This window comes from Denticeps clupeoides, chromosome 12, assembly GCF_900700375.1.
Source record: "Denticeps clupeoides chromosome 12, fDenClu1.1, whole genome shotgun sequence".
NCBI lineage: Eukaryota > Metazoa > Chordata > Actinopteri > Clupeiformes > Denticipitidae > Denticeps > Denticeps clupeoides.
The window spans coordinates 11,325,972-11,335,999 of NC_041718.1; the positions used below are offsets into that span (position 1 = coordinate 11,325,972).

The following is a 10,028-nucleotide window of genomic DNA, read 5'->3' on the forward strand; positions in this document are numbered from 1 at the left end:
CCATAAAAAGGATTATTATGCAATTACTATGATATTATTCATCTATTAAACGTTTTATGGTGGGATATTAATGCAAAAGTGGTGTTTTCTTTTCAAATTATTCTTATTATCCGGAGCAGCTCTGGACGTCACACGAACCGCAACGCGGCCGGAGCAGAGAGCACCGGCCACGTTACGCCGATTCGTCTCTCGGGCCCAGCCCCCGCTTTCCACGGCGGGACGCGAAGGGCCGACAAGTGTAGCGCGGCTCCTGTGAAGCCGGGGCCTGGCATCGCCATCAATGGGCGCAATAAAGTCATTCGGGCCAGACGTCTAGCCGGTCCATCCGCTGCGGCTTTGTTCGCCGTGTTTGCCGCGAGCGGGGCCGTAAACGCCGCGCGGGTCTGTGTTCGAGCCGGAAATGTCGGAGTGGATTGGGCTCTAAAGTCGCCGCGTCCTGTCAATATTGTTTGTGGCGCCTGGACAAAAGAGCGACGGTTCTTTTAGGGACCGGGGTGGGGGGCGGGGTGTGGTGTGGCATGGGGGGGGGGGGGGGGGGGGAGGCAAAATGCCAGAATTCCCACTTTCACGGGTTCACGGCACCTTAAAAAAGTAGTGGGAAAAAGGGAGCGAGAGACACGCCTTTGCATGAATTATTGTCATAAATGCATATCATTTCCGGTGTCTTCATAGTCATTTGCTTAAAGTTGTTGAGCTGAGTAAAAAAAAAAAATGATGCAACATTTATAAAAAACTTCTCTTGAAATGGAAAAGGATAAATAGATAAATAAAAAGCATACAGAATTAGTAGAAACTGGGAAGGTTTTTATTTGAATGTGCGCGAGAGCGGCATGTGGCCGCGCACCGTTTTATATATATATATATATATTTAAAAAAAAAAAACATTACATTTTTTAATTCAGAAACACTTTGGACCACTGCGACATAAACTGCAGAATGTCACCGTGTGCGCGGTGCTGCGGGGACCAGAGGTCAGAAAATGTCCATACAGAATAATAACAGTAATAATCCTATAATTATTGTTTAAAAAAAATCTATAATCTTTTTTGTCTTCCATATTTTGATCCGAGCCATCTAGCAAATTATTCACTACGTCCAAAACACACACACACACACTCCCACAAACACATGCCACCACGTACGCACACTGCACGATAGCCACGCTAGCCTAAAAGCGCCGTATTGAACCGCGTTAATACGATATGCAGAGATCACGTGCGCGTGGAAATGTCCCGACGGCTGAGATGATGGAGGGCAAATTCAAATGTAAACACACTCTACAGCATACGGTCAACTGGATTAATAATAATAATAATAATAATAATAATATATTATCATTGTTGTTATTACACGACGGATGCAACAACTAGCTAATTTCTCAGTGATTAAAAACACAAAACGCGCCTTCCGGTTTATATTTTTTGTGTTGTTTTCTTGTTCATGTACAAAATGACGTAGTCACAGGCACACATACGAAAAAATACACCGAGTCTTAAATTAGACGTGGACGCGCAGACGCGGACAGGTCCCTTCGAGTTCGTTCTGGACCGTTCTCGCGTTCCGCTACTGCTCGTTGCTCTCGGTCTTCTCCTTGTTCATCTTCTTCATCTTCATCCGCCGGTTCTGGAACCAGATTTTGACCTGGCGCTCCGTCAGGCCCAGAACCCGCGCCACCTCGTAGCGCCGGTCCCTGGTGAGGTACATGTTGAACAGAAACTCCTTCTCGAGTTCAAGGGTCTGGTATTTGGTGTAGGGGCAGCGCTTCTTCCTGGTGGAGCGCGCGTGGATCCAGTTGGCCACCGGGTTGTCTGCGAACCAGAGCGTCACGTCAGAAGAACGTCGAACAAAAAAAATCATTTCACACAGGAAGTCAAGTGTGTATAATAATAATAATAATAATAATTCTTATTATTATTTTAGTATTATTTTTGAATGAACTGAACATGAAGGGGGTAAAAGTTCTTTCTCTCGGGCCGAGACCGTCTAACAAGGCTAAAAAGGGTCCAGTCGTAAAACCGTGAGTGCACCCATTTGCTTTATTGGCCCATAAAAGATTTTTAAAAGCCTGTAGCTTCGAGTATCGCCAGGTTTCTTCTTCAGGGGGAGAAGCCGCAGCCGCAGCGCTTTTCGGCCCCTAAATCCCGCACTTTAAACCCCCAAGAAAAAAATTAAAAGATTAAATTAAAAGGCGTGTCTGAGTCCGCGAATACAATTAAACGTCGATGGGTGAAAATCGGAAACCGACTAGCCTTCGAAAAATCTGCCCCGCTGATAAATAAGAAGGTTAATTCGGTTTTAGTGCCGGGCACCGTGGATCGTCATTAATCCACCACCGCGACTAGAAATGACTGGCCCGTTTGCGGGGAATTTTCGGCCGCGTCGCAGCTCTCGTGTTTCGGGAGATCCACCATCTTTACAGGCGCTTTATGGCCTCGGCCGCGTTTACAGCCTTTAAGACGCCGCCGCGGGACGGAGGAGGGAGGATTTCTTCCTCTTTTTCTTTTACAGTGATGATGATGATGAGGGTGATGATGATGATGGTGGTTGTGGTGAGGATGACGATTCGCTTACTCGGGTCCAGCTCCGGCTTGTCCTCCTTAATCTTGGCGTCGGGCGAGGGCAGCGTCTGCTGCGTCTTGTCGCGCAGCTCGGCGGCGGCGGCGGCGGAGGACGTGTAGCCGTACTCGGGGGCTCCGCAGTCCGCGGCGGAGTCCGGCTTCAGCCCGTACGGTCTGCCGTTCGCCGGGTAGCCCGGGAAGGGCTCCAGCCAGGAGCGCACGTACCGGGAGTCGGCGCCTATGTGCGGCTGGTGGGGGTACGGGTGGTAGACCACCGGCGGCTGGGGGTGCACCGGGCCCCAGGACGACGCGAAGACGGCCGGCTTGGCCGCGAAGCTGCACGACGGGAAGTCGGCGCAGTCCGGGAGCAGCGGGGACGGGCGCGATCCGGCGGGCAGCAGCTCCGGCGCGGGGAAGCGCGAAGCCAGGACCTCGTCGCCTTCGTGGCCGATCAGCGAATCCACGTAATAGTTGCCCACGGCCCCGGTGGACGACATGGCGGCGCCGCTCTTTTAACATGCATCAGATCGTTGTATGGCGCGCGCGCGTACTTTTTTTTTATCTGCCCATAGAACAATCAGGCCAGGTAATTATTTCTCCCCCGAGCTCGCCGCCTCCCATTGGCTGCCCGGGGACACGTGACCGTGTTTACTCCAAAAAACGACGCCGTCGATCGCTGCGCACGCACTTCCGAGCTTTACGAACGTTGAATTGTCGCACTGTGCCCAGTAACCACGGACAGCCGCCCCCACCCTCAACTTTGGACCACGGAGGTACGTTCGACACTTTGAGACGGAGAGAAAGCTCGTGTATTTCCACGCGTCCAAGCAATACGGCCAGTCCACGGTGAGCCCCTGTAAAATGAGCCGGAATGTTCCTGCGCTGTCGGCATCCTGCGTGATAACAGCGTGGACATTCCACCCCACCTGTGCCGCGTTTCGAGCCTTTAGACCCCAGCGCCGCGGCCAAATTCGCGGAGAAGGCCGCGCGCGCTTTTTATGCCCTTCAATAAAATTTTACGAGGACCACTTGATTGTTCATAAACGTGTCGTTAATACAAACTCATCCCGTTTCCCCGTGTCCATAAACATAAAAAAACGCGTTCGGTCACGCAACGAGCGGAGCTCGAGTAGCGCAGGGGGGGGAATAAAACTAAAATTACGCAGGAGCCGAATGTCGTCCCACTGGCGTCCCGGAGATCTGTTACTCCGCGAAATGCGCTTCTTTGTGGGAGGGAACTCGAATTTATCAGAGTTGAACGTGGAGCTGAACCCACGCAGCCGGGTTCGGGTTTATATTATATATTTTTAACAATGTGGTGTCCTGCCGCAGTTTTTTTTTTGACCTGCCGTGTCCTGAAGCAACACTGCCTCGGAACGAAATAAAGAAACTGCTTTATTCGTTTGTTCTTTAGAATCTATTACACGAATGTAATAAATAAATGCATTATTGCGTAACGCAGCATGGACGGCTGTCTTGATGGAGAGTAAAGGATTTCGGTGAGATGCAGACACACCGCTGCCTGCGTAAAGTGTAATGATCGCTCCTGTTTAATAAAAAAGACGCGAGGATCGTGGGGTCTGTGTGTGTTTTTGTGTCTTTTTTTCTCCTCGTAGAGAGTACAACGAGAGCCCACGTCCAGAAATGTGGAATTGCTCGGCCGAACGTTAATAAGCGTTAATGAACGGCGCTGGGACGAGTGTGAGGGTGCATGTCGGCCGGGGCTCTGCGGGGCTGGCTGGTGTGGTGACCCCCGCCCTGCGTCTCACGTGGTGGCCGAGAAGGCTACACGACCGTTCGTTTTACATACGAAGCGTCCACACGCGGCTTCGTTGTTGGGTTTGCGGTTTACACGAACACGCGTTGTGCTTGCGAGACACGTAAAGTTCTGAGAAGGGAATTGTTTCGTCAGATTAACGTGAATGTGCATCTTGAGCCAAACGCGTAACGGAATCTGCGCTTTTTAGCCGGCCGTGTTTGGCTTTAGCATGCAATAAATTCCTGTAGCTTTTAATATTTCATCCGAGCCCAAAATGTAATATTATATGTGCTTATTGAAATGGAGCGTTGAAAGGAAGTATGAGCGACGGCATCGTGTGGCGTTCCTGTTGTCACCCCCATTTTCAACACGTTAAACACAATTTTCTGTAATACCAGCAGTTATTCAATATCTGGATACATGAAAAGACATTTCGTGTTATTATCATTGTTGTAATTATTACAATAATGATAAATTATTATGTGGATGTTCGGGTGGCACGAAAAAGCACGATAATGTAATTAGACAACCCATCCTCAGTACCATTTAATAACTCATATATATAACTATATATATGTGTGTGTGTGTGTGTGTGTGTGTGTGTGTGTGTGTGTGTATACGCACATATATACAACATTATTAAAAAGAAAAGCGTGTACTATGTGCTTAATATTCTAGTCGAATTTTCCCAGCATTAGTTTCTATTTAGCCAACATGGTCATTCTTTTTTTTTTTGTTTAGTTCATATTAACCCTGCAACGTATCATATGGCGCATTTGAAAGCTAGAAGTATAATTTAACCCTTGTTCTGTGAAGGGTGTACAGTGTATGCTTTTTACTATTTTAATCAGTGTTGTATACATCTTTTTTTGTCAAACCGAGAGCAGGAACCGACGTCGCCACATTTTCACAGCAATTTGAACCTGAAAGAAGTGCTTGCGTGGGCGGGGTCTGCAGGGGTCACTGTTCCTCCGGGGGTTCGGGGCTTCCCCGCCTCGATTAAACGAGTTCGTGTCCAATGTCTTCACGTCCACACATGACCACCTTCACCGTTTAACTGGACTGGCGACATTAAATAAAGTTCGCTGTGCCTCCATTCACCTCCACCAAAAGCAATATAAAATATTCATAATAAGCTCATCGTAATAAAACCGGCAAACGATTTGACTGGAGATGTTTTCTCATTTCTGAGAAACGTAATATTAGTTTTTTTTCATTCTGAGGACCAGTCGAGTGTAGCAAGAATTCCTACCTGGAACTTTCAGGGGAACTTGGTTGTCATTATCCAAAAGTTTCTGGTCGTTGCTGCATGCACACGGCCACGCGCCCCAGTTTTATTAGAACATCCAGCAGCCGCGGGAATGAAGTTATGAAGCCCACGAGCCTAATAATTCAGCCACCTCGCGGCTGATAAAATTATAGCGACAACGCGCATGCACGAGGAAGGCGATTAATTCCGCGCGTGGCCGTGATAGATGGTGTTACTGGCCAGCTTCCATGTTTACCTTCTATTCTTATGAATTATGACGTTGTAGAAAACTCCGCCTTTCCCGCCAATGTTCCCGCAAACTCCGGTCCGAATTGGGTTCTGTTCGGTTCAGGACGCCACGCGGCTGGTGGAACCCACTCAGAGAATTATCTTGTGTCTTTCTAACCAATTTAAAGGAGCTTCTTTTAGACGCCAGAAACGACGAGCTGCTCTTGACAAAGGCGCTTAGAGGTGAATTTGACTTCTGCTGCTGCCATGGCGGCCAGGAGAGAGAAACGAGCAGAACTCCACAATGACGTATCATATATGTCTCTCTCTATATTTATTTCAAATATATCAGTGCATATATATCTATATATATATGAAAGAAGTTCATTTGATCCAAGCCAGAACGTGCAAGTAGAGCCGAACAGAGCGAAATGGATCCAGTGTAACGTGTTCGGACGCGCGGAGTATCGGATAATTCGGCCTCTTGAGTTTCCACGCAGAGGACATAAAAAGATCATAAAATGGGTGCGTCGAGCTAAAGTAAAGGCCCACGGGGACAAATCACGGGACTGGAAAACTTCATATCAAGGGAGCAGTTTTTTTCTTTTTTGCAAAAGACAACCTTGTGTGTGTGTGTGTGTGTGTGTGTGTGTGTGTGTGTCCGTGTCCGTGTCCCATCTTTTCTGTCATCCCTTGTCTCTCTCTAAATGAAACATTTTGTTAGAATCCTCTATCTCAATAATCACATGTTAAAAGCTCAAAAACACAAATTAAAACGCGCGGTCTTGGTTAAAAAAAAAAAGTCATATTCCATCCATTCGTGGTAATATCATCAACAGATGCTTAAGCGTGAAGACACATTCATAAAAAAAAATGATAAAACAGACCAAGCAGGCAAGAAAATATTTCACCATTTCGGACACGAATGGACTTTTCGCGACGTCGCTGGCGCTGGTTTCAGTTGTGCGTTATAAAACGTCACAGTTCTGCAGGCCTCAGAGGGTCAAAACGCGACACAAAGATCTTCGGCATCGCGGAAGGACACAAGAAACACCAAACATTGCAGTTCAAACATAAAAAAAAAGAGACAAAATATCCACATTTGCAGCATTTGTCGTATTACATGCAGAAAAAAACAGCCGGGGATGAAATAAAAACTGGTGGAACGTCTGAGGTGGTGCGCTGTGAACTGTAGTACAAAACAAAAATCAAACATCTCCAGGAGACGATGCCCCCTCCAGCCAGTCTGGCCGCCAATCCACCCAAACCGCCTAACAAAGATTGTAAGAGGGGGGGGGGGAGGTCTCTTCCGACCCTGTGATGTTTACAGCCCCAATTCACCCTCTGGAGGTTATAGGGCTTTTTAGTGACCGTCACATAAAAGCGCGGGACAGTAGAGCAGAGGAAAGGCGGCGGTGGGTCATTTACAATGCCATTTGCAGCGCCGGCGCGGGTAATCTGGCGGAAATGGACGCCCTTGGTGAAGGCGAACTGACGTAATCAAGGCAGTTTCTTGTTGCCGAACCAGGAAGTCAACCCCAACAACATGAAACTACCTAAACCACGCACCAGCCGGGCAGGACGGGCGATCCACCGAGACCCGAACCCGTTCCGACGCGCGTCCCAAAGCCGGGGGGAAGGGGGGGGGGGGGGGTGCCAGCAACACGCATCCGTTACATCACCAGCGACGCACGTAAACACTCCGAGCTCCCTGAAAATTAATCATTTATCTGCATTAATGATGTTATTTCTTCATGATGGGGTACGTAGTGAGGCCACACTATCCAAACCCCGTAGCCGCCAATACCGAGTCGCCGCCAAACAAACCCGTCCAAATAACCGTCTCTCAGCGAGACGTCCCAGAATCCACCTTACTGCCACGGGGGGGAAAAGCTCGAGGGATTTCCGACGCGTCTCCGAACCCCCGGACGGGATTTCCCCGACGTGCGTAAAATAGCGCGCAACGCGGGACGCGGAGATCCCAAAAACCGACGCGGCCGTACGCGCGGCGGCGGCACCGGGTCTTACCTCGTCCGGTCCGCGGGGCGATCGCGGTCCTCCAGCCCGGAACGGGAGATTTTCTTCTCCTCGGTGACGCGCACAGCGCCGTAAAACCGACGTGCCGCCGCCACCGCGTCCTCTTCTTCTGTTTTTTTTTTTTTTTCTTCTTCTTCAGCTCTTCTTTTATTTTTTTTATGTGCGCGACATGTCGCATCCGTCGCGTCCGGGCTCTGCGCCCACGGCGTCCGTGTAAAAGAGCTCCATCCCCCGCCTCGGCTCCGCGGCTAAGCCCGTCCTCCTTCTCACCTTTAAAACGCGTCTTTACTGCGGCTGCTGCACATTATATTTGCAGATCATAAAATTCTGCTCCTGCGCCCGGCTCCGTCCGTCCTGACGTTACTATTTTATGGCCCTGACTTATTGTGGTCACCTGGCTAATATTTAAATCAACGTTATGGTCGCGCTTCCACTTACATTAAAATTGCCAGGATCTTCCTCCTCCTCCTCTCTCTCCCTCCTTTTATTCTCCCTCTTTATTTGTCGAACATGAGCGAAATGAAGAAGAAGGCAGACGAGCGTCTCCGAGCACATTTTATTCTCGTTTCGAACACACCTCGGTTTACAAGGACACGTATGGGCTCAGTGGGAGAAAAGCCCAACAATTTGTAATTCATAAAAGCGAGCAACAAATAAGGTAATTTAAGCTATTTTTAAACAACGGGCCGCCAGATCACTGCATATAGCTCATACGATTTTCTTTTATTATAGAGAAACTAACAGAAATATCGCCCACCTGCGTAAATGTAGATAATAATGTGGCTAGGCTATAAATATATTACAAGTAGGCGATCAATATCAGAATTGTGAAGGAAATGACATACAAAACACACTTTTATCCAGCAATGAGTGAACAACTGAGGGGGGATTTTTTTTAAAAAGAAGAAAACTTTATTTCTCAGCGATTTTCCCCGCCGCGTCACGTGGTCGACGCGAACCCGCAGGGCGAGGAGCGCGCCCGGCCCCGGCTCTCCTGGTGGAACCGCTTCAGCTTCATCCGGCGGTTCTGGAACCAGATCTTGACCTGTCGGTCGGAGAGCGAGATGCTCCTGCTGATCTCCAGGCGGCGCTCGCGGCTCAGGTACATGTTGAAGAGGAACTCCTTCTCCAGCTCCAGGGTCTGCTGCTTGGTGTAGGGGCAGCGCTTCTTTCGGCCGCTCCTCGCCGTCAGCCAGCCGCCCGCCGCGGCGTCGCGTCTCGGCTCCTCTGCTGGAGGGACGAGACGACAGCGGACTCGCTCACACTCACAAAAAAAAACAAAAAAAAAAACGTTCTACTGCCATTACCGACACAAACAAACAACGTGTCCACGAGTAAAAAACCCCCAAAACGGCGCATTCAGAGGTTTCCCAAAGATTCGCCATAAAACGCGTTTTATATGTATTTATACACGTCTAATTATACATAGGAATAAAAAAAAAAAACGACGCGCTGGTTTCTTATTCCAGCTTCACGCCGAATCGTGTACGATTCACGCATGCGAAGCTGTTTATGCAGAAAACAGAATTTAACAGACTCTACACGCCGAGACACGAACCATTTTCGCGGATTTTTTAAATGATCGCAGTCGAAGGACAGTCACGTCTGTGCGTGACATTCAGCGCCATTCACTTATATTCCCAAAACTTATATTCCTCATACAGCTTCAATATTATATATGATTTATAATAACCGATTCGATCCAATCACACAACGTTTAAAGCATGAAACAAATATAATTATAAAATAATAATAATATAGTATACATTTATTATATATATGTAATATATGTTGTTTTATATTTTATTTCCTATATGTATATATAATTAATAAAATTGTCGTCGTTTTACTTTTTATAATTAAAACATAGAATTATTCTTATGACAGGTTCAAATGCAGTATATTTATTTTTGTTGTTAATTTCATGAGACCACAATGCCGTTTATAATTCGGTGAAAATAATTCAGGTAATTTTATCTTTTCTTTTGGTTATCGCTACAGACTAAATACTTTTAAAGTACACGCTTGCCCATCAAATGAAACTTTTTTTTCCGCAGTCAGCAATAATAAAATGATAAGGATCGGTCAGTTAGGTTGATGAGCCCACAGAGAGGAATAAAAACGTGTATTGAGAAGCGGGAACTGTTCGGTCAGTTCTGGATGTTCGATAAAAAATTAAAATCCTGGTCTGTGTGAA

General features: G+C 47.6%; 2 protein-coding genes across 2 annotated transcripts in view; both read right to left on the minus strand.

Moving 5' to 3' along the window:
• Positions 1-917: 917 nt before the first annotated feature.
• LOC114800968 (homeobox protein Hox-C9-like) lies at positions 918-3,261 on the minus strand. Its single transcript, XM_028998907.1, has 2 exons — positions 2,572-3,261; positions 918-1,808 (listed from the first exon to the last, which is right to left on the minus strand). Exons 1-2 carry the CDS (start codon positions 3,053-3,055, stop codon positions 1,564-1,566), a joined length of 729 nt encoding a protein of 242 aa, XP_028854740.1. The 5' UTR covers positions 3,056-3,261; the 3' UTR covers positions 918-1,563.
• A 5,355-nt stretch (positions 3,262-8,616) lies between these two features.
• The window catches only part of LOC114800686 (homeobox protein Hox-D10-like), a 2,119-nt gene continuing 707 nt past the window's right edge, over positions 8,617-10,028 (minus strand). The window contains exon 2 of the mRNA XM_028998360.1: positions 8,617-9,061. Coding sequence (XP_028854193.1) covers positions 8,772-9,061 — 290 coding nt within the window. The 3' untranslated portion in view covers positions 8,617-8,771. The remainder of the gene's footprint in view (positions 9,062-10,028) is intronic.

Excerpts from the sequence above, each read along its gene's own strand:
- LOC114800968 (XM_028998907.1), bottom strand. The coding sequence starts at position 3,055 with ATGTCGTCCACCGGGGCCGTGGGCAACTATTACGTGGATTCGCTGATC. Across the intron at positions 1,809-2,571 it reads CAAGCCGGAGCTGGACCCGA|ACAACCCGGTGGCCAACTGG; the intron begins GTAAGCGAATCG and ends TCTGGTTCGCAG.